Here is a 24413-nt window from a genome sequence, read left to right as displayed (position 1 = left end):
GGCGCAAAATGGCACTTCAGTTACTAAAAAGAGGTAAAAAGACAAGCTTACAAGAATCAAAAGCACAAATACTTTCAGAGGTAGGGCAAATAGTTTTAGTTCACTACAACCAGCAATTCAATTCAATAGGCCTGGGCCAAAGTCAATGGCTCAGAGTCTTCGATAGGATAGCACAGTTCTGGTAGTAAACGGTTAAGTCTTTGCCACGATTTTTAGAAGTATTTGGTCAGACGAAAATTTAGATGTTGGTTTAGGGAAGGACAAGCCTTCAATGTTGGGAAAGTTTCACAAACTTTCAACGCGACGTCGGGAGGTTCCTGCACTGCCCAGGGAAGAGGCCACAAGCTTGGCAAAATGTCGGTTTAAGGTGTGGTGTGAGTGCCTTAAAGACCACAAACTGGTATCCTTCCCACTGGCTATCCGGTTTTCAACAGCACTCTGCAGAAAATTCGCCCAGGAGGAGATGGTGTCCAGGCAGCTTGTGAGTTGGTTGTTCCCACCAAACTCAAGGGGAGAAGTTAACCTTGAAGGGCTTCTCTGTAGGTGGAGTTTCAGGCAATTCAGACCTGTAGCAAGGCTTCACTTCACAGGAGTTGCAGCAGTCATCTTCCTTCAGCTCGTCTTCGGTTCTTTCGTTCCAGTGGTCGACTGTGCTTTCCAAGTCCCAGAGGCCTGCTTTTAAACAGTTTTCCCCCATTCATTCCAGCCCGTCTGTGACTCACACAGCAGGGTGGCTGTCCTTGCCGGACAGCCAGCCAACCAATCACACCAGAGTGCATTCAGGTCTCCTAGGAGACTAAGCACAGGGAGTTTCGGGCACCTCCCTCACATCCTGTCCACCCCAGACACTCAGGCGCCAGAGGAGGGATTCACCACTGAAGCCCGCCAAAGGCCAACGAACAAAGGGACCAAACCTGATTTGGCATGCAGAGATAAACCCAAGAAGGACCTTTTCTAAAGGAAACGATGAAAAAAGTCGACCAGAGTGTTTTTACAGATAGGTCTTGGGCACCATATTGAAAAACATGGCGGACCCGATTTTTAGCTACCAGTGTTCGCTGTCGCGAAAAATCATGGTAGTTTGTTAAAAACCACTACCACCAGCCATTTCAAGTAGAAAATTGTAACATTTGCATGAGTGTTTAGACTCAGGGGATGCTAGGCAACCCCCCCCCCCCCCAGCACTCTATAGGAAGATAGTGTGTGCTGGGTCTGTAAATTTAAAAAGACTAGTAAAGTCAATTTAACTTTACATGCTCTGGGGGACAGTAGTCGGTCCCAGAGAAGGGATTTAAACCTTGGGGAGTCTGAAAGACGCCCCTATGCCACTGCACTGAAGGTGCTGTGTGACACAAGAAAAAGATGATGCCTATGGAGTTGTTACACAAAAGTAAAACACACATCAAAGAGTGGGGAAAAAGGCTCACACTCTTTCCAGGTAAAAATTAAAATCCTAGAAATCCAGCAAAGTTGCTGCGGGTCTCAAAAGGTAACGGAAATTAGCACATTCTTGAGAATTCTCCCTAACAGAAATGTTGATGCAAAATCCAATAAAGGCAAAGTGGAAACTTATGGCAGGGGATTGGTTTCTTACCCAAGACCAATGTGAAAGCCTTAAACAAAAAAGACTGCAAACCGCAGAGAGGAAATAACTAAATACCTTCAACAATTTCCATCTTCAAGGTACAAAGATGTTATGCTTAGATGCCATTTAAACATCTTGGATAGGAAGGAGGTGCAATGGCTATGAAAAACCCCAGGAGTGGAAACCCCTCAGTGTCGATACTGTAAGAACAGTGATACTGTTGAAACACCCATGCATTTGATAACCAACTGTGAACCATTAAAGCAAATTAGAAGTGCCTTCTTGGAGGGGTTTGAATTGATGGGTGAAAGCCTCAATCCATTGGACTGGTGGGGATGGGTGTTAATAGGGGATCAGAACAGATTGGTAATTGCTGTAATGAAAATGCTGGAATTCGGGCCACGACCAGTGTCTAGATAGGAGAAAATGAAGCCAGTTTTAAGGATGTGTTGTTATGATAGATAACTATGGAAGTAATGTTCATGTTGTAATGTTAAACGTTTTTTTTTAACTCTGTTTTTACTTATAATATACTTAGTTTGTTTGATTTTGAAACCAATAAAAGATTTTTTTTAAAATCATGAATGCTTCATTTAGCACCAACTTCATTCCTGCTAACATCAAAGAAGCATGGGTTACACCCCTCCTCAAAAAGCCCACCCTACACCCGACCAACTATAGACCGATCACCACGGTGCCCTTCTTACTTAAAATCATGGACAAAATCGCCTATACCCAAGTTCAATCCCATTTTGAGAATAACCATCTTCTAGGGGATAGACAATCAGGTTTCCGCACCAGGCACAGCACTGAGACGACCCTATTGGACCTAAAAAACAGATGGATACCATCAGAGACTCAGGTAACCTTTGTATCTTATTACTATTGGACTTATCAGCGGCATTGGATCTTGAGGATCATAACAAGTTATACCTCTCTAGCAAACAATTTCCACTTTTCAAAACAAGCAACAACCTGGATTAAATCCTTCCCGTCAGACCACACTTCTAGAGTAGCCATAGGTGACGAAGCCGCTAATCCCATAGCAGTTCCACTGGGTGTCCCACAAGGATCCAACTTATCCCCAACCCTCTACAACACCTACACCGAATTACTCTTTACTGTCCTGATGCCATGGGAGTAATATACACCAATTCCTCCAATGATACACAGATACTTATCCCCATCACAGGCAATCTTGAACAGGACACTATCTACATAAATAATATCCATTTACTTATCCAGAACTGGATTGCAACAAACAGCCTCGAACCAAGTTAAAAATCTAGGTGTATACCTTGACTCCATTCTCACCGTGTGTAAACACATAAGCGCACTCGCCTCCTCCACTGCTCACACATCCAAACTTATTGCCCTGAGCCGACCTTTCCTCACACCCCAGAATTGCATTACTCTATCTAGAGCTCTCATTCTGGAAAAATTAGACTACTGCAATGTACTCCTCGTACGGACCTCTAAGAAAAACATGAACAAACTGCAATTACTACAGAACAAGGCCCTGACAGCAGCACTGGGTATAAACAGAACGGAACACATCTCTCAACATAGGAAAGAGGCTCATTGGTTGTCCATTCCAGCCAGAATACTACACAAAACACTCACTATCACACACAAATGTGTCACCTCCAACTGCCTCATACACAAAAATCAGACCCAGAACTCTCATATCCAACGCCACCACCCACTTACTCATTCCTTGTTTTAAGACGACCAGAACAGGCAATTCTAGTCTCACTGTAGCTGCTCCTAGAATCTGGAACTCACTCCCTGCCAACATCTGCAACAAACCCTCCCTCCCACACTTCAAGAAACTGCTGAAAACCTGGCTTTTTAATACATTCTAATTGCTTTGACTGCCCATTTGCTCTACCAGTGCTCCCCAAAACCCCTGCACCTAACTCACACATGCTTTTGCCAAGTGATGAATGTTTCTTTTTGTAATCTTAATGTAACCAAAAATCTTGTAAGCTCCTTCGTATTCCCATCAAGTCTTGTAAGTAATCATTGTAAACAATAATCTGAAGGAAGCTGTAAGTAATCTTGTAACCTACGCCGTGATACCTCAGGGTGTGGGGGCGTATAACCAAATGCAATAAATAATTTGGCAATGCAGCATAGCCAAAGCCATTTCCTATGGACTTTGGAGACTGGCCATGGCAGCAAGCCATCGGCAGTGGCCATTGGTCACGTTATTAGGGTATAGTGGACATTGTGCTAGGGTGCAGGATAGGTTCAGTGAATAATAGAGGTTGTTTGATGGGGCTGAGCACCCCATCCTTCTAGGGAAGCATCGGTGTGTAGAAAATCAGGTTCCACCAGGGGCATGCCCTGTTCGATGTTGAGTGGATGAGTCCACCACTGTAGGGAGTCTGCCAGAGACTGGGAGATTACCACCCTGTCCGACCAGGAGCCGTGGATTTGAGACCACCTGGAAGCGAGAAATACCTCTGCTGGGTGCATAAAGGAGACGGAAATTTGGAATGAGTGTGATTCAGGACGACATGGTGCTGAGGAGGGACATGTATGCACGGACCATGACAGACGTTCCTGGTGTAAACGAGCCCGCTAGGGACAAGAGTTTGACTATTCTCTCTTTCGATGGCTTGACTTGATTGTCTGGAATTGCGCTCCCAGAAATACCAGGGTCTTTGAGGGCGTCACAAAAGACTTGTTGAAGTTGATGGAAAATCCTAGATGTTGTAAAAGAAGCATTGTGGTGTTGAGACTCCAACGTCTCTGACCAACCAGTCGCTCCAGGTATGGGTAAACGTGGTACCAGTTTCTCCATAGGTAAGCTGCTTCAGGAGCCAGACACTTGGTGAAAGTCCTGGGAGCTGACTTCAGGCAAAAATGGAGAACCCGAAACTGGTAATGGCTGTTAAAACATGAACCTGAGAGATTTTTGATGTTTTGGATGCATGGGTATGTGAAAGTAAGCGTTTGAGATGTAGAGATGCCAAAAACTCCTCGGGCTGAACTGCCCTTAAAACGTCTTGCAACGTTAGCATCCTGAAATTTTGCTTTTTTAAATTCTTGTCGAGTAGCCGCAGGTCTAGAATAGGGCGCATTTTCCGTTTGGCTTCTTTACTACGAAGAACCAGGAATAAGTTCCCTTTCCTCTTGCCGATGAGGGGACACTCTATTGCCCCTTTTTGTAGCATGAGCCGAACCTCGTGATGCAAGAGGCGAACGCGAGGCGGAGATGTTTTTAGTGGAGGAATGGGGGGTTGTGGACGACTGAACTCCAAGTGCCCGTATTGGATAGCTTCTAGCACCATCGATCTGTCGCTATTTAACGCCTCTCGTTGAGGTGGTACACCACCTTCCCTCCCAGTTGGCTGCCTATGTGGCAGTCATTGTTGTTGCTTGCTTTGACGGCCTCTGTGAAGAGGAGGCTCCCCTTTTCCTCTGACCTTGGTACTCCTTGTTGCGTTGGGCATTCTGGAAGGAACGCCTTTAGCCCTGCAAGTAGGAGGACCACGGCGAAGGGGCGAAAATATCTTCTGCCCTGCAGGGCTGTAAGGGATCTTGACGTATCAGAGTCCACTTTCATGGTTTTCAAAGCGTTGTCGATCTTTTCCCCAAAAGGATTTTCCACCTCGCAAGTCATGGCCACCACCTTCTGATGAACATCCTGGTGGAAATCCGTGCAGCGAAGTCAAGCTTGATGCCAAAGTACCACCCTGTTATTGATTTGCTTGAAAGCGGTCTCCGCAAGGTCGACCGCAATGTTTACACTGTGGTCCGATGCCTCCTCCATCTCAGGCACCAGAAGCATTGCTTCCTTCCTCTGTTGCTCCGGAAAGGTGGTCTAACAGTGGTGCCAGGCGGTGGCACATCTCACGGTCGCACCTGACCAGGATGGCCAACTTGGCAGCCTTCACAGTAGTGGCTCCAATAGTGAGGACTTTCTTACCGAAAACGTCCAACTTATGGTTCTCATTTTCGGGAGAAGTGGCGCACTTGTGTTGGGTGCAAGACTTTCTACTGTCTGCTGCAGAAACAACCGACTCCGGTGTAGTCTAGGATGTCAGGTACTTCGGAGAGGACTTGGGAGCTTTGAATTTCTTTTCCAAGCGGCCCTTGACCGATGGCTCCGGAAATGGGTGCTTCATCGTACAGAGGCCCTCCTGCCATACGTGATACAATATACGGATTGAGAAAACCGCCTTTCTTCTTTTCCCCCATGTGGTCGAACAGGAAACAGTCCTTTTCCTCCTCTGCGATGAGCCCAAATTCTTGACTGGCTTTAGCCATCATGGCATGGAATGCCCCTATGTCGTCAGGCGGAGATGGTTGGCCCGGACTACTCGGAGCAATCTGGTTTGGGTCTGTGTTCCAAGTGTCCACCCTCTTTGGAGAAGAGACAGTGGAGAGGGTGTTTTGTGGTGTGATGTCTGAGTCATCCAGCTCTCCTTCCTCCTTTTCCCTACACTGAGGACTAAGAGCTCTAGGAGATGGGTGAGGAGGTCTAGCTGGGTGTTAGGGAGAATTCTCTGAAAAGGCTAATTTCCCAAACCTAGTGAGTCCCCCAGCAGCTTTGCTGGATTTTTGGGGTTTATTTTTTTTCTCCCGCTAAGAGTGAGACTCTTTTTCTCCCACTCTTAGGCATGATTTGAGATATCCTTTGACTTTGAAATGTGTTTTATGGGCTACGGGGTCTTTTACTCCATAGGGCCTCATGTGTTTTTGGAAGATTGGTTACACAGCACCCTCAGTGCAGTAACCCAGGGGTGTCATAGTGACCCCCAAACATAGACTCCATACCCTGGGATTGACTACTGTCTCCCAGGGCATGTAAAGTCACCATTGGCTTTACTAGTCCCAAATTATGAACAGAAACCAGTACAAACCATCATATTGTGGACGTACTGGCCGGGGTAATTCGATTGCCCCAGGGTCTGTTGGTCGAGGGGGCACGTCTCCGTCCCCCCTGATCGAGTTTTGGCTGGCTGCAGTGGATACTACTTTTTATATTCGACCGCAAATATTTCCCTATGGGATTTTCCCATTGTTCGAGGCTACCATTTTTAATAAATAATTAATATAGTCTCGAACATAGCGCCGGTTTATTTAATTAATATTAATTCACCGGTTGGGATTTTTTGCCAGAACTCGATGCCAAAATGACGTTCGTGTTCGCTTCTGTGACTCCAACCCAAGTCGAGCCCTTTGTTCCACTTTTGGCGGGCTTCTCCACAGAAGCCCTCCAAAGTGGTGCCACTCTGTCTGGGTACCACAGAGGGTGTGGGAGGGGGTTTAGGCACCCTGGACTGATTTGCATTGGCAACTCAAGTCGCACTCGTGTGATTGGCCCAAGTGGTGAGCCGCCCGGCTCACCAGTTAGCATGTTTGATTGACAGCTAGGCTAAATGAATGGGGGTTTGCTGCATAAAAGCAGGGCTTTGGGCACTGGAACTTCAGAAGTCGCCACAGGACCTAAGAATCCGAAGAGGGAGAAGCTGAGCCGACCTGCAACGACGACACCACCGGTGGAGCCCTGCTGAACCGTCTCACCACTGTTAGGCAGAAACCTGTGCAGTTCCCTTAGGGACCACTGCAAAAGATTTAAGACTACAGGTGTTGGCAGTAAACCCACTTGGTAGCAGACTGTACCACCCAGATTTACCTGGTAGCTGTGGCTGAGCAGTCAGACTTCCCTCAAGAAGAGTTAGGCAGTATGCAAAGTATACTCAATAGGCACTCAGATACAATAATAGAAGCAAACACTGACCAGAGCTTTGGTATCAAAGTATATAATTATTTATTTAAAAACACACAGTTGAAACACTCCAGCACTCTGATTGTAAAATATTCTAAACACAGTTACTATTATGATATATACACCCCTTTTACCCTATTAGAAAATCACAGTAAAACACCACTTATTTTCATACAGAGGTGAGTGCTTAACTAGATTGCACTCTAATAAGTTTGTGAAAAAGGGGGGGAAAACAGAATATGAAAAGGTACACCACTCTACGATTCCAGAACACGGTTAGCAAGGCAGAGAGCAAAAAGTCACTGGTGAGACTGGGCCCACTCTTAGAGAGAGCAGAGCACAAATGCGCCCAAGATCACACAGTTACACTAGGCTTAGAAAGTCTTGCAGAGGGTTCAGAAAAGCGTTTAGGGAGGCTTAGAAAAGTTTAGCCAAGGTGTCCCAGGCTAACCCAGGTTCGAAAGCCGGGGGCTAAATCTACCCCGTACAGTCGGTAGCAAGGGAAGCCAGGCGGGACACGGTACCTTAAGTGGGAAGGATCCTCCAGCGGTGGCAGTTGTTCCTGGTAGTGGGTGCAAGTTGCGGCGTCGTCCAGGGGAAGAGAAGATCTCGACTTAGAGGAAAGATAGTCGTTGCACTACCAGGGCAGAAACCAGCTGCGGAGTTTTCTGGTTAAAGGTGGTACCTTTGTCTCGCGGTAAAACGTGGTATCCCGGTTGCCGAGGTGCTTGGCACGGGCAAGGCGGCCACGAGGTACGTCAGGAAAGCGAAAAGACGGTGAAACTGGTTATCCTCACCAGTCAAAGGAAGAAGCCTCTGCGGCGGGAGATGTCCTCTGTCGTTGGGAAAAGTGGTGAGGCAGTCCAGCAGGGCTCCACCGGTGGTGGTGTCATGGCAGGTCGGCTCAGCTTCTCCCTCGTCTGATTCTTAGGTCCTGTGGCGACTTCTGAAGTTCCAGTCCCCAAAGCCCTGCTTTTATGCAGCAAACCCCCATTCACTCAGCCTAGCTGTCACTCAAACATGCTAAGTGGTGAGCCGGCCGGCTCACCACTTGGGCCAATCAGGACGGAGTGCGACTTGAGTTGCCTAGGCAACTCAGTCCAGGGTGCCTAAATCCCCCTCCACCCCTCCTAAGTACCCCAGACATTGTGGCACCACTTTGGAGGGCTTCTGTGGAGAAGCCCGCCAAAAAGTGGAACAAAGGGCTCGACTTGGGTTGGAGTCACAGAAGAGAACACAAACGCCATTTTAGAATCCAGTTTTGGCAAAAAATACCAACCGGAGAATTAATATTAATTAAATAAACCGGCGGTATGTTCGAGGCTACCGTAAATAATTAAATAAAGATAGTAGCCTAAAACAATGGGAAATCCCATAGGAAAATATTTGCGGTTGAACATAAAAAGTAGTATCCACTGCCACCAGCCAAAACTCGATCAGGGGGGACGGAGACGTGCCCCCTCGACTAACAGACCCTGGGGCAATCGCATTGCCCCAGCCAGTACGTCCACAATATGATGGTTGGTACTGGTTCTGCTCAGAATTTAAGACTAGTAAAGTCAATGGTGACTTTACATGCTCTGGGAGACAGTGGTCAGTCCCAGGGTATGGAGTCTATACTGGGGGGTCACTATGACACCCCTGTGTTACTGCACTGAGGGTGCTGTGTAACACATCACAAAAACACATGAAACCCTATGGAGTAAAAGACTCCATAGCCCATTAAACACTTCTAGATCCAAAGAAACACGCTCAAATCATGTCCAAGAGTGAGGGTAAAAGAGTCTCACTCTTGGCAGGAGAAAAAAATAAACCCCAAAAATCCAGCAAAGCTGCTGGGGGACTCACTAGGTTAGGAAATTCAGCCTAAACAGAGAATTCTCCCCAACAACCACTTCTTCCAACGACAGAGGAGATCTTCAATCCGGAGAGTCTTCTTCCTTTGACTGGGGGGGATAACCAGTTTGCCCGTCTTTTCGCCTTCCCGGATCATCTCGTGGCCGCCTTGCCTGTGCCAAGCACCCCGGCAACAGGGATACCACAGTTTTTCCACTACCGCGAATAAAAGGGTAGTACCTTTTCACCTGAGAACTCTGCGGCTGGTTTCTTCCCTGGCAGTGCAACGACCTTCAGCTTTCCTCCACATCGAGACCATCTCTTCCTCTGGAAGACACCGTGACTTGGGCCCACTGCCAGGAACAACTGCCCCCGCTGGAGGATCCTCTCCACTTTCAAGGTATTTATTTATTCACATTTGTTAAGCGCACATACAGCCCAAAGGGCATCGTGGCGCTTGTTACAGAGATGACTTGTTATACATACAAGGAAGTCATTACTTAGTTACAAGAGAGTAGTAAGGAGAAGATAGGAAAGGAAGAGGAGATGATGTTGTACGACGAGCTAGTTGAACAAGGTGGTTTTCAGTTTTTTTCGGAAGGCAATGAGAGATGTTTCTGCTCTGAGTGTGCTAGGAAGTGCGTTCCATAGCTTTGGTGCAATGTAAGGGAAGCTTATTCCACCTGCTCTGGCTCGTTTGATGCGTGGGACCCTAAGCTGGTTGGTGTGGCATTGTCTGGTTGGTCTAGTGGAGTGCGATCTGACTAGCGTGTCAGACAGGTAGGAAGGTGCAGATAGGTGAATACATTTATGTGCAGTGGTAAGTATTTTGAATGTGATGCGCTCTTTGACAGGTAGCCAGTGTGCTGCCTTTCTGGCTTGCGCGATGTGGTCCCGTTTAGGTATATTGAGGGCTGCTCTTAGTGCATTATTTTGTGTTGTTTGGAGTTTATTGAGATTAGTGATGGAAGTACCAGCCAGTAGTGCATTACAATAATCTATCTTGGCTCCTATGGTGGCTCTTGCAATAGATAAGCAATTATCTTTGGTTAGGAAAGGTTTAATGGCATTAATGAGCTTAGTGCTCAGAGCGGAGGCAGAGACAATGGAGTTGACTTGCTTGTCCATGGATAGTGATGCGTCAATGTGGACTCCTAGTGTTTTTACAGAAGGTAGAACTGGGATGACACAATTGTCTATGCAGAAGTTTGTGTAGAGAGGGTCGAGATTCTTGAGAGTGGATTTTTGGCCAAGGATGAGGATTTCGGTCTTGTCACCGTTAAGACATAGGCCATTCGTGGCCATCCATGCTTGGATGGTGGCGTATATATTCTGGAGGGTGGTTGCGTCCTGGAGGTAGTGTCCTGTGAGCAGGAGGAGTACTTGGGTTTCGTCAGCGTAGTTGGTGTATGTGATCCCAAGTGCGTCCAATTTGTCAAAGAGAGGTTTGGTGAAAAGATTATAGAGAGTGGGAGCTGTACATGAACCCTGAGGGACTCCATACCTGATGGTGGTAGGCTCTGCGTTGGCTATATTGGAGAACACTTTCATCACTCTGCCTTTGAGGAAAGAGGTAATCCAATTTGTGGCTTGTTTGGAGAAATGAGCGGCCTGAGTTAGGTGGTTCGTGAGAATGGCATGATCGACTAAATCAAAAGCCGCTGAAAGGTCTAGGAGGAGCAGGAGGGCCGGCTTACCTTTATCTAGGATTAGGGTGATTTGATTCTTCAGATCTAGTAACGCAGTTTCAGTTCCATGACCTTTACGGAATCCGGACTGCCTTTTGCCTAGGACAGAGTTGTTTTCCAGGTAGGCCTGTATCTGCATATGTGCAGCTTTATCTAGGATTTTTAAGAGAAATGGAACCGTTGTAATGGGCCGGTAATTGTTAGGTTGGGCGGGGTCCAAGGTTGGTTTCTTTAAGAGCGGGCGTACCCACGCCTCTTTAAGGCTGTCCGGGACTTTACCCGTCTTGAATGAGGCATTAATGAAAGCTGTGATGATCAGGTACTGTGTCCGCCTGGCCTCCCTCGCAACAGTCTATGTGGGGTGACTCTTAAAGCCTCCACTTACTACTTGGGTTGGCCCTAGGCTGGCTAACTGAACTTTTCTACACTGAACTAATTCTTTCTGAACTCCCTGCAAGACATTTAAACTTTGGTGATCTTGGGCACAGTGGTGTTGTGCTCTCTCCAAGAGGGAGCCTGTCCTCTGAATTTTTTCTCACAAGTAGACTGTCTTTTCTGCCTTGCTGGGTACTTCTAAAATATTGTGTTGTGTGCTGTTCCTAATTTCTGCCTTTTTCTTAAACTTATTGGAGTGCCATCTTTAGTTAAGCGCTCACCTCTGTCTGGAAATAAGTGGTGTTAACTAAGACTTGTCTAATAAGGAATAAGGGATGTATATATAATAATAGTGACTGTTTTTGAACTTGCTTATAGTAATAGTGCTGGAGTCTTTCTGAGTGTGTCTTTAAATAAATAATTATATACTTTGTTACCAAAGCTCTGGTCAGTGTATGCTTGTGCTACTGTATTTTGGGTACCTATCTTGTATACTCTATATACTGCCTAACTCTTTTGAGAGAAGTCTGACTGCTCAGCCACAGCTACCAGGTAAATCTGCCTGGTACAGACTGCTACCAATTGGGTTTACTGCCAACCACCTGTAGTCCTAAATCTTTTTCAGTTGTCCCAGAGGGAACTGCACAGGTTTTTGCCTAACACTGGGGATCGTCGTCTGGGGGTGAGAGTCTTGATTACGTGAGGTGTCTGAAGTATCCTTCCGACAAGGTGTAATGAGCAGGCTTTGCAACTTGCACCCGCATACAGTCAGTGTTTGAGGCATAGGTAGCCTGGCATCTAATTGGCCCAGGAGAGACTGCAAGGTGGAGAGAACTTGCAGAGAAAGCAATGACTGCAGATTAATCAGCAGATATTGAGGTATTGAGGTGGAAAAGACCCCATGGCCATTGAAGTGGATGGCAGAGCGGGAAATTGTACAATCCACTGAAGGCTGAGGGCCAATGGATCTCGAAGAGGCGTTTCTGATGACCCTTCTTCAGGATCAGACTCAAACGCCACCTGCTTGTCGTAGGGTGGTGCTTTAAAATCAGAAGTGATTTCATGCTGAAGTATTTCCTCCGGCAGTAAGGTTGGAGACTTTTCAAACATGGGCTGTTGTGCAGGCACCGTTGTGTGCTTTAACCTCTTGGGAGTTGGATCTTCCAATGGTCCTGTTGAGGGAGTAGTGGTTACAGATTTATTCTTTGTCGTCGATGGAGTGGTTGACGGTATGGTTGTCAACGGTGTCATCATCGATGGTGCAGTCGTTGGTGGTGGCGTCGACGGTGCGATAGCCAATGGTATGGTCATCGATGGGAGAGCAGTCGAAGGTGTCATAGCTGACGATGAGTGGTCGTCAACGATGGAGCAGTTGATGGGAGACGAGTCATAGATGTTGTCGTCATTACCCTCATCGATGGAGAAGACGAAGGCTTGGAGGACGACTTGGATCTGTGCTACGTATTGTCGTGGCTTGATGAAGACTTGTGGGACACTGAAGAGCGATGCTTGTCAGTGAATGAAGATCCATTCGTCGACGAGGACGGAGGCCTCGATGTGGATTTATTAGACTAAGATTTACGGGGCGAGTCTGCGGATTTCTGCAGGTTAGAGCCCTTTTCGTTAAGCTTGGAAGTGTCCTGAGGGGCGAAACCTGCACCTCAGCACTTGACAGAGGCCCCTTCCTAGATTTATCATGACTGGATGAAGGCCTCGGCTCACCTGACCCCTGTTTCTTAGGCAGCGGTTTTGACCGTGAGCGGTGGGGACCTCTTAGCTGAGGGAGTGGACGTTCTGCTTCCATGTGAGAACCAACTTCTGAAGACGGATAGGCGCCCACGTTCAGCCAACAAATTAGGCGCCTGTTCCTGTCCTTGAGGGTTTTTTGGGAAAAAACCCTGACAGATGTCGCAGTCTGATGGAATGATTGGGGTATAAACAATATAGACATTCGGAATGTCGGTCCCCATCGTAGACATTCTTGAGGCCGCAGGTCTCACGGGGCCTGAACAAAGCTTTCTTCGGACCAGAGGATGCCATAATGGGACCGGAATACACACCTTTCCTTTACGAAAGAGTGGGAACAGCGAAAGCTGAAGTGAGGAGACATTTTCTTCACACAAAAAGACAAATTAACTGGAGAGAACGCGAGGTAATACCAACCGTTTGGAAGACTGTTGAAATCTGAGGAGAAGCCGCAGGGGCAGGGCTAGACACTCGACGTCCTACTGGTGCTGCCTAAAGCGCCCATAACGACGTTGATAGGACACTCAAGGTGTCAACGTTTATCCATAGGAAAACTACTATACTAAAGTTACCAGGGTTTTCCCAGCCTGACAACGGGAACTATTCACAGCATATGAATCCATGAAAGATCCAATGCTTGAGAAGGAAGATGCTTAGGAAGAGTGAGTTGGATATAACGTGGTCCCCTGCCCCAGAAAGCCTTGTGGACGATGCATAGGGTCTTGAACCTGATCCTCGCAGCCACGGGGAGTCAGTGGAGAGATTTCCGTGCTGGAGAGATATATCCCTAGGCTTGAGCCCAGGGACAAGTCTTGCAGTCCTGTTCTGGATTAGTTGAAGAGGGCACAGAGTAGAGGCAGAAAGATTTAGAAAGAGGCTGTTGCATTAGTCCTGCCCAGAGAGGACCAGAACTCTGGAGACAGTGAGCTTCTGGGGAAAGTGGGAAAAGGCATAATACCTCTGAGGAGGTGCAGCTGATAGTATGACTTCTTAGAGACAGAGATGTGAGGAGAGAAGGAGAGGGTAGAGTCCAGCCTACCTCCAGGATCTCCTAACTGAAAAATCGTATTGGAGAGCACCGAGATCTAATAATCAGGAGCAAATGACTATTCCTAGATGCAGGACAGTTAAGGCCTCAAATGGAGCCTTTCCCTATGCAGACCCCAAGGCTTGAAATGACTTACCTTTAGAACTAAGGTGTCTATAGAGCTTTTTAAGCAGAAATTGAACTAACAGCTCATATTCTATGTTCCCTGTCTTTGTCTCTTTATGTCTGTTGCGCCCTTAAGCCTACGGGTCCACGGCATGCGCAATACAAATATTTAAAGTAAAGTAAAGATGACCCCAAGGTTATTAGCCTCACAGGAAGGAGCAGTTAGAGGGCCCAGGCTGGGCAGCTAGAGGGAGCAAGGGAAGGCGGCAGCAGGTGTCCCAATGAGGAGGATTTCAGTCTTACTGGCATAAGGAAGAGATCATTGGAGGCACACCATTCCTGAATTCCGGACAGTCAGGTATGAGAAAAGGAGCAGAAGAGGCTGAGGGGAGCCTGAAGGAGAGCTGGGTGTCATCTGCAGAACATTGAAAGTTAAAAAACACCAGAGCCGGAAGGGTGCTTTATCAAAAAGTGTCAAGCCAGGGGCAGGGATGCTTTATAAGAGTACCAAACCTGGAGGGTGCTTTATAAAAGCTACAACACCCAGAAGGTGCTGCATGAAGCCATCAGACTTAGAGGATGCTTTATAAAAAGCACTGAGTGTCAGGGGTGCTGCATAAATGTATGAAACATGGAGAGTGCTTTATAAAAAGGCAACAAACCAGGAGAGTGCTTTATGAAACTACCAGACTTAGACGGGTGCTTTATGCAAAGGCATCAAACCAGAGTAGGGAATGCCTTATAGAGGTATTAACATGGAGGGTGCTTTTAAAACTATGGTTCACTGAACGTTCTTGCGATAAGCGAGATCAATAATTGCTTACCCTGAAACATGCAACAAACCAGCAGCAGCCATTCCAAAGTGAGATGAGATTGCGGACAGCTCAACCAATGAAATGCAACAAGCTGAGACACCTGTAACAAGCTAAAGAGAAATCGGCTTGGGATGAATACAAGAAACAAACCAGGAGATTCTGTAACATGGCAAGAGGTGCTCAGCTGACGTCTAAGTCAATACATACAACAAAGAGCGGCCCTACCAAGGTGGGAAGATCTAGTCAACTGAGCCAGAATACCAGTGTCTTCATCTGATCCAATGTTGTGGTTATTTTCATACTACAAAGAAGTTCTAACGTCATTGTTTACTCACCCGGCTCTTGGTCCGAGCTCCTTCCTCCCACTTCCGCTCCACTAAGACCAATGAAAATTGGAGCCTTGTCTTTCAGCAAAAAAATCATGAAGAACAAGTTAATGAATCTAATGTCTTGCCAAAAAGTAACGATTAAGAGTTTTTGCCAACATAAATTAAATATTTAAAGCAGCCTCCTCTTTGACAACAGATTAAATATTGGAATTATGAGATTCCTATTTTGTAGATCACAGTATAAATACCATTCTTGCCTGAATAGAAGAGCTGAGTTTCTCATAACTAACACACACACACACACACACACACACACACACACACACACTCTTGGCAGAAGTCATCCCAGCCACAGCTAATGTTTACAACTGCACACGAGACCAGCGCCCTGAAGCCATCGGGCACCGGGAGCGCAGTATAAATTAACAAACAGACATAGTGTGACCTTCAAACACATTCTTCAAAATCACCATAGTTATTTCTATGATCACAAAGGGAAAGTGTTGCTGCCTGAAGTTAAACCAGTTATTGCTTGAAACAAGCGTTATAGCCGTGGCTTGTAGAAAATGTGCTAAATTAGTGACTGGTACAACAAAGTATGCTAAAAAGATGAATACGTTCATGGCGTCATTCTGAGGTTTGCATCATTTTAAGATCATTTTAAATAGACAATATTCATTCTATGGAATCTGTTGCTTTGGGAGTTAGAGCAGAGGGTGGTAGGGGAACTAGTCATGTATCTGGATTTAGGGTAGCACAGATACCATACCTTCCCTGGGGCTGAGACAGTCTTCCTTTCTCGCCTGTCCTTCTGTGTCACGGGGGTGGATCGGCTGTAGGATTTCCTCGTTCTTTACACTGGATGACTCTTCGGGATTGGTAATCATGGCACCTGTCGTAAAACGTAAATATTCATGATTTTCAACGTGAAGGACGTCTAATTTTAGACCAAAGTAACATTTAATCACCCTCTCTTTCTGGGTGTTAGAAGAAATGTTATTCTGATTCAATATCTACAAGGAATCTTGTGCTGGTAAACATACAATAAAGACTGCCCTTCACAGAAAATATACCAACCTCTATCACTCTCTAAATTGGTTAGGATATTTTTAACTTGTGAAGTTGGTCAAAAATTAAGTCATCATTGTGTCTCGGGAAAACACCCCACATATCCTGCTCTCTCCCCAGGTTGTCTGGCGTTTCCTTCTCTGTCTGTCTGTCTGTCTGTCTCTTTCTCTCTAGACTGCTATGTGTGGGTGAGTTCAACAGCTAATGCATGCCTCTCTAAGAAACTGCAATCAGGTACACAGACAGACACATATAACAAAGTATTTTCAGGAGGGGCTATTAAAGCTGCAATGTTTTTCAAAGGGTTCATTCCATGCCTGCCTGAGGAAGTGGCGATATGCCACGAAAGTTTGCAAATAAGCAAAATAAATGGCTTTGCTTGCCTAATTAAAGCATTGACCCATTTTCTTTGGGATCAACACTAATATATATTATAGTGTGACGGTTGCTGCACTGTAGTTAAGGTGAGCGACATCAGCCATAGGAAATTCGAATGTTCTATTGCTAATAACTTTTGACTTGCATGATGAATCTGGCTGATATTTTCTAAACAAAATGTTTGTCAAAGGCCACCCCAGACTGGGAATTATGGGAACAATAGGTTTAAAAATAAAAAGGCTTTTCAGCCTACTCCCATTCACTTTCCCATAGAGAAAATGTCCAAATGGTATCAAGCCGAAGCGCAAAAACCACTGCAGGGAATTGGACCAAATAAGAAACAACTTGGACACAAAGCATTGACTTACTTTCTAGGACAGGGCTGGGGTTATTCCGTCCAGTAGTTTTAAAAATATTTCACAGGGAAGAGGATGCCTGCTTCTCCCGAAAATATAGATGAGACCCGCATGGTGCTTTGAAGCAGAGGCTTTTTTCAGAAAATAAAATTTGCTTTTTTTTGCTCAATGCAAGCGATTGCCGTGATAATACCAGGAGAAATGCAAAAACGAAATGTGCAAAATAAGCTATTTGAAGGAGGAAACGGAATGACATTGAACTCAAGCTAGAGGTGTGGAGTGGGAAAGAGGACATCTTGGGGAGTTGCGGGTGGTCTGGGGAGCCAGTTGCCATTTAGACGCTTATGCATTATCAGGGGAACACCGGGGGAATCTTGGAAGATTACTGTGGTAGTAACGCAAGAGGCGTTGGGAAACCAAAATGCATCACAAGAAGCAAAGAGACAAAGGGAGTAAATGGGAAAACAAAGAAGGCATTTGGGAAGCGCCTGTGAGGACGGTTTAATTTTCGACCATTAAACGCAGTAATCAGCCTGAGATTACAACAGTGATTATCAGGGGAATGGAAACTGAGGGAAAACAATAAATGGGGGGCATCTGTTGTGATCACTTCTACTAGGCAGGGGGAAATCTGTCTTTGTGCGAGCGGCTCTGGGTCCCAAAGAAACCTTGGTGCAACATGTGCAGTGGCTTTAGCCGAAGGCCACAACGAGTAGGCTTGAGAGAAACCTAGTGTATTAAAATGTACAGTGGACATGGCTAAAGGCCGTGCTCACTGAACAGGGCCTAAGGCCATGGCTAGTGGGCCCAAAGGAAACCTACAGGTTAGGAAGAACATGTACAATGGAGTTCAATCGGATTGGATGTTGTAACTGAACTCAAGCCATGCGCTGACACTGTTGAATCTGGGTTCATATTTAAAATTAGAGCCGAGTATTGTGTGGAGGTCAAATTCTAGGTGCTTTTATTAGCCACTTGTGCCGACGCATGTTCCGACCCAACAGGTGTCCTTTTCAAGGCATATATCACTGCGGAATCATGCCGCGTGCGCGAGGTCATGTGATTGTGCGGAAAGTCTGCGATGACGTCATACGTTCGGGGATGTCGAGAAACGCAAAAACAGTGAAAAAAGTTTCAAAAAGTGTCTAGATGTGTTAAAAATGATTCTAGCAGGTAGGAGATAGAGTTTTAAGGTGAAACTTTGTAAACTGGACAAACATATTGCTATATTGGGGTAAGTATGATATTAGTATGTTGTAGAAAATGAGCTTGCACTGATAAAAACCCATGAAATGTACTGAAAAAAACGTTGTTAAAGAGACATTATGTTTACAAGTAAAACCGAAAAACCTCAGAAAATCGCAAGTTATGAGAAGCTAATCAACCATAACTCGCACCACCACCGTGCACCGTTAAGACGAACACCCAGGACATGAAAGAGGACATTGCAAATGTCATTGATGACATTGCATAATACATACATTTTAATAATCAGTCCCTAGAAGGGGTTGAGTTTATAATGATGGAAACAAGATGCTAGGGCTGATTGGGAGAATGTATTTAAGAATGTACTAATGCAAAAAAATCATATTCAAGTGTTGTTTTTAGTAGAGGAACCTAATCAGACATACATTTAGGCAATGGTTGCAGCATTCACCATAGAAGTACAATAATTTTAATCTGGTAATTTCTGATAGCGATTTGGACCCGAAAGCGGGCTTGTGTAAATTTTATGTAAATCCATCCAGTAGTTTTTAAAATAAACGGCCAAAAAGTAGGTAAAATACATTTGTGCTATCTGGGTCTGGTCCGCAGACTGACTTCCCTATTCGGTGTGCAAACACCCTTCTGTGGACATCGGACATGCCTGCTGATTGGACGTCCAAAAAAGTGAGGGGTGTCAAAACGTTTGATACGGACACCAAGTTGGATTTGCGAACACCACCCGAAGTCGGCGACATCGCGGTAAAAACATAAAAAAAGCACAACACTGAACTGTCAAACTAATGAAACTATGTCTGGAGAGTTGAGGAGTGATGAGGATGAGATGGTATATGGCCATAAAAAGACAAAATTCAGGAGCTGTATCTTCTATGAAGTCTGCAAACATCTCAGGTGTTTTGGGTTTTTTGTGTGGCACGCAGACATCCCAGATGTTCAGGGGCTTCCATGCATATTTCTGCATAATAGAGACAGTGAAAAGGAGCTTTTAGATTGCTTACAACTTTGGCGCCACTCAAAGGAACTGCATGGAATTTTGCAATGTCATTTTAGGCCCGACCCTGAATGGTGCTGCAACGTTTGGTGCAACGTTTGGTGCTGTTTCGCGAATAGGTGGAAAAATTAGAGGGGGGGACCGGAAATATTTGAAAGACTTAGAATTATGGTGGTGTTTGACAAATCTGCACAAATGTTTGTAAAATGATTTTAGTCTCGGATTTCAATGTTTTTGCAAAGTTTGGTGGGAAAGAGGGGGCAAAATTAGAGGGGGGTCTCAACATTTTTAGATGGCTTATAACTTTGTTGCCGTTTGACGAATTTGCAGAAAAATTAACAGACAGATTATAGACCCAACCTTGAATGTTTGTGCAAAGTCTGAATATTTTGTCAAGATATGGCCAAGTTATAGGACAATTTTTTGACCGTACATTTTGACACTTTTCAAAAACTGAAACATGGACGAATTTGCAGCAAACCTGTGCAAGGAGTATTGGAAGGATTCGAAAGCATGGTTTCGCAAATGTGTCTTTTTTAAGTGTTATAACATAGGTACAAAAAAATAGTGATATACCTTTGGTGACTGAGGTATAGCCTATGGCCATGGGCAGTGGCCCGATTGTCTGGGTCACTCCTGCCAGTCGCGGTCTCATCTAGTTTATGCAAGCAGTCCGCCGGTATACGCTTGACCAGCCTCCGTGCAACAAAAGAAACAAATTTGATTCCCTTAATGGATATTCTAGTATGAATGGTTCCTTGATTGAAGTAAGCTAATGGCATAGGAGGGATGACTCACGTGAGCATGTTACTTAGCAACAGTACGTCGCATGGAGAAGTCCTTTCCTTTAGTGCGTTTGTCTCTGAACACGAACAAAGCCTCATTAAACGGGGCTTGCTTCAATTTCTCGAAGGCGCGCGAGTGCTAAGAAACTCTTCAAAACAATAATGGCTCTGAAGCTAAAACAGTTAAGTTAATGTCCAAAAAAGCAAACTTTACCACAAACAGTTTTTGACTGTCTATTATACAGAAAACTAGATTTGATTGGAGGCCACCAGGGGGCGCGCAGGCAATGGCTGCCTGATCGCATCGCTCCCGCCGGATCCGGGTTTCCAGAGGGTATTGAGCCCCCCCCTGAGACCCCCCCGGAGGCCCACCCGCTAGTTCTGGCCGAGCAACTCCCCGGGCGCCCCCGAAGCGAAAAAACGGAGTCCACAGACCCCGGGAAGCCCGAGATAGAGTCCCGTGTGAGCCACGGGAAGTCAAGATACGCGGCCTGGCCGGCCGCAGAACCAGGAAAGCAGCGAGGCCTTCCGGCGCCCCCGCGGGCGCACTTTCCGGATTGCTGGCGGTGAGAAGCGGGAGGAGCGGTGGCCAGCCCTGGCCGGGACCGAAGATCTGCGCCGGGAGCTGGGAGCGGAGACTGGGCGGCGCGGACCCGGTGGCACGTTTGGAGCGAGCCCCCAGCGGGTCGCATCAGAGGCCTTCCCGCGCCCCCGCGGGCGCACCTTCTGGTCTGGCCGGCGGAGAGAAGCAAGAGGTACGTTGGCCAGCCCCGGCTGGGTTGGGAGACCCGCTGCGGAGGACGTGCCCCTCCCGCCCGCCGGAGCCGAGGATCTGCGAGCGGCGCGTTTGGAGCGGGCCTCCGTCAGGACTCTTCAGAGCCGTGTAGACGATCGGAGGTGCGGGGGAGCACCCGAGCACTGGCCCTGGGCGGCGGGGGACCCCCTCCGGCACCCTGGTCCCCCCCCCGCCTTCAACAGCTACCCGGGTGTGTGGCCCCCACTGAGGGATGGTGGGGCGAGTGCCCGCCCGGTAGGATCCCCCCCACCCACTGTGGGGATCGGGTCCAAGTGAAAGGGGGACAGGAGCCACGACCCCCCCATCGTGGGTCCTAAGGCCTTGGTTCCACGAGGGCAGCTGCTCCCACGACCCCCCCGGGGAAAAAGCCAGGACAGGCCCCGGCTGGCCACAGAGACTTTGACACAGGGTGTGTGGCCCCCGCCAGGCGTTGGTGGGGCGTGTGCCCGCCCCCAGTTCGGTAAGGCTTTCTCCCCGAGGCACTGGGGTCCATCTCACCACACAGGGGGGAACCTTCGCTTCTGCCCCCCCCGGGGGGCATCTACGGACTGTGCCGGGGAGGCCTCCACCCCCCCCCCCCCGACGGGGACACGAAAGGCGGACCACCTACCCTCGGGATACACACCGGATGAGCTGGAGGGAGACCCCGCAGGGGTACCGCTTTCGAGAGGTCAATAGGGGCAACAACGGTTCGGGCCTCAAAAGAACCATGGCTCAGTCGGAGGACACGGCACACCCCCCCCATCGGCCATGGAGAGGGGCTTCGCCTCGATCCTACAAGAAATCAGGGACATGCGCTCTGACATAGCTCAGAAATTCGTAAAAATGGACCAGAGGGTGGATAAGGTCGAGGACAGACTGCTTCAGGTTGAGACCAATCAATCCTCATCAGTGTCCCAAGACATACAATTAAATTTGAGGCTGGAGGCCCTGGAGAAGAGAGATGAGGAGAGAGCCCGGCAGATGGACGATTTTGAGAACAGGGAGAGAAGGAATAACCTCAGAATCTTTGGGGTGCCGGAGCTGGAAGGAGAGACAGAGAGGGACGTTATCAGAGCAGTGCGGGACATCATCACCCTCCTATTCGCCAAAGAGATGACCACGGAACTCACGTTCGACAGGGTGCATAGGGCGGGGGGCAGAGCGGGGGGCCCCCGGTCGATATTGGTCCGGTTCCACTACTATTCAGAGAAAACGAAGGTGCTGGAGGAGGCCAGGAAGGCCCGAGAAATCACCTATAATAATGCTCAGATCTCAATATTCCAAGACCTTTCCGCCTACACGCTAGCTAGGCGGAGAATTTGTCGCCCGCTCACGCAGTTACTCAAGGAGAAGGGAGTGCGATACAGATGGGGCTACCCCTTCTCCCTGACATTTGACTACATGGGCCAAAGAACTACCCTGGTCACGGAAGAGGACATACGGGGAGCCTTGCTGGAATATGCAACGGACACGAACGCCCGGAGAGGCCCATCGGGGCCGGAGAGGGCTGGACCTAGCGGCCCCGGCCCGTCGGGGGAAAGGAGGAGGCGAACCGGCGCACGAAAGTTCCGAAAAATGAACACGCCATCACCAGCTAAAGACGGGGAACGGAAGGACCCTGAGGTCTGAGAACGGGGTCGCTGCGTAAAGGTTGGGACAGCTCAGTTCGGTGCGAGTGGTTGTACCGATTTCTACACCCCGACAGACAGCAAGTACACGGGATGTATCGAAGGGGTGGGGCCCTGGGGGGCCCTGGGGGCTCAGGAGGAACAGCTTCCAATGTGATCGGCCTGGCTAGGGGAGCGGGCTGGTGGTTCGGCCAAAAGCCAGTTATGGCGGGACAATTTGGCTGGACGCCGGTGAGGGGGGGAGGGGGTCAACGCAAAAGTTGGGGTGTTTCAGTTTGGGGGGTTCTGGGGGGCAGTTGGGGAACAGTTACAGGCCCTCCCGGAGGGGTGGGGAGAGCAACGGATCCAACTATGGGAGCACTTAAACAAGGGTGGTGTAGGTGAGTCGGCACGGAGAGTAGAGTAGCTAGATAACGGCTGACGGTCTGCCGGCCCTGGGAGTGGGCACACTCAATGTACGGGGCCTAAACACCCCCACGAAGAGGTCCCTGGTCTCTGAGAATTCAGGAGGGCTGGTCTCGATCTCCTCTTCCTGCAAGAGACTCATTGGGCAAGAGGGAAGGAACCTAAGATACGGGGGGGAGGAATAGGGGAGGTGTTCTGCGCGTCTCGCAGGGCCAAGAAGAGGGGGGTGGCCATCCTTCTGGGGAGAAATGTGGGCTTTGAAAAAGAGGAAATAGTGAAAGACCCTGAAGGCCGATACCTGCTGGTACGAGGGTCCCTGCAGGGCGCCCCGTTCACCCTGGCGGGGATATACGGTCCCAACGAGGGCCAGGCCCGGTTCTGGGAGGGGGTGGCGGAGAAACTCAAGCTCTTTGTCCGGGGGGGTTGGTGGTGGGAGGCGATTTCAACATGGTTATAGACCCAAACCTGGACAGAAGGCGTGTTGGCCCTCAGCTATCCAGGCCCGCGGATGTCCACATGGCCTGGTCCTTCCAGAAGGTTAACGCAGAGCTGGGCCTGTTGGACACGCTCCCCTCCCCCGGGTCGGGTACCCCTTCCTTCACATATTATTCGTCCATCCACTCGTCCTTTTCCAGAATTGACTACATCCTGGTGGATGAGACCCTGCATTCATATGTTACGGGCCACAAGGTCGACCCCGTCCCCTGGTCGGATCATGACCTGGTTCGAACCACCATTGCAAGGGGCTGGCTAAGCGACCGCAGAGGAAGATGGAGATGTAATGACTCCCTGCTAAAAGATGAGGTCCGCGCCCAGGAGGTGCTGGAGGCTATCACAGAATTCTTCGAGTTTAATGATAATGGTGAGGTGGGCCCACACACCCTATGGGATGCTTTCAAGGCCACAATGAGGGGCCTTTTATTAAAACGAGTGCTCAGGCCAAAAGAGTGAGGGAAGCCCAGGAGAAAGCCCTGAGGGGGAAAATAGCCCAACTCCAGCCGGGGGGGCCCCCAGCAGCCCCCTTGGATCATGGTCAACTCGAATCGCTGGCCGATTATCGGCTCCAGCTGCGAGACCTTCTCCTGCACAAAAAGGAGCGAAGTCTCCAACTGGTCAAGCAGAAGTACTACGAAAAGGGGGAAAAAGCGGACAGAATCTTAGCCTGGAAACTGAGGGAGGTGCAGAGGGAGAGAATGGTAAAGGCAGTGAGGAGTGAGGAGGGGACCATGGGCCATGACACTCCCCACATAGGAGAGGCCTTCCGGAGATATTATGAAAAACTCTATACCTCGGAATGTGATGGGCGGGACGAGGAGATAGAGGGGTTTCTAAACTCAGTTCGGATACCGGCTCTGTCCGGGGAGATGGCCGAAGGACTGGAGGGCCCGGTGACCGAAGAAGAGGTGGGTAACGCAATTAGCGGGATGAAGGCAGGGACCTCCCCCGGGGAGGATGGTTTCACAGTGTCCTTCTATAAACGGTTCCGCTCTACTCTGGCCCCACACCTAGTGAAGGTTTACAATGCGGTAT

General features: G+C 48.1%; 1 protein-coding gene across 5 annotated transcripts in view; it reads right to left on the bottom strand.

Moving 5' to 3' along the window:
* Positions 1 to 24413, bottom strand: part of LOC138489380 (zinc finger protein 391-like) — a 279556-nt gene that overhangs the window by 156282 nt on the left and 98861 nt on the right. For all 5 annotated transcript variants that reach the window (XM_069617096.1, XM_069617098.1, XM_069617095.1 and 2 more), the window contains 2 exons: positions 16040 to 16162; positions 15277 to 15345 (listed from right to left, as the gene is read on the bottom strand). In XM_069617096.1, the coding sequence (XP_069473197.1) occupies positions 15277 to 15345; positions 16040 to 16162 (192 nt within the window). The remainder of the gene's footprint in view (positions 1 to 15276; positions 15346 to 16039; positions 16163 to 24413) is intronic.

The sequence above is a fragment of the Ambystoma mexicanum genome, chromosome 9 (assembly GCF_040938575.1).
Source record: "Ambystoma mexicanum isolate Mex_15411 chromosome 9, UKY_AmexF1_1, whole genome shotgun sequence".
Classification (NCBI taxonomy): domain Eukaryota; kingdom Metazoa; phylum Chordata; class Amphibia; order Caudata; family Ambystomatidae; genus Ambystoma; species Ambystoma mexicanum.
This window is presented reverse-complemented; position numbering and strand designations above follow the sequence as displayed.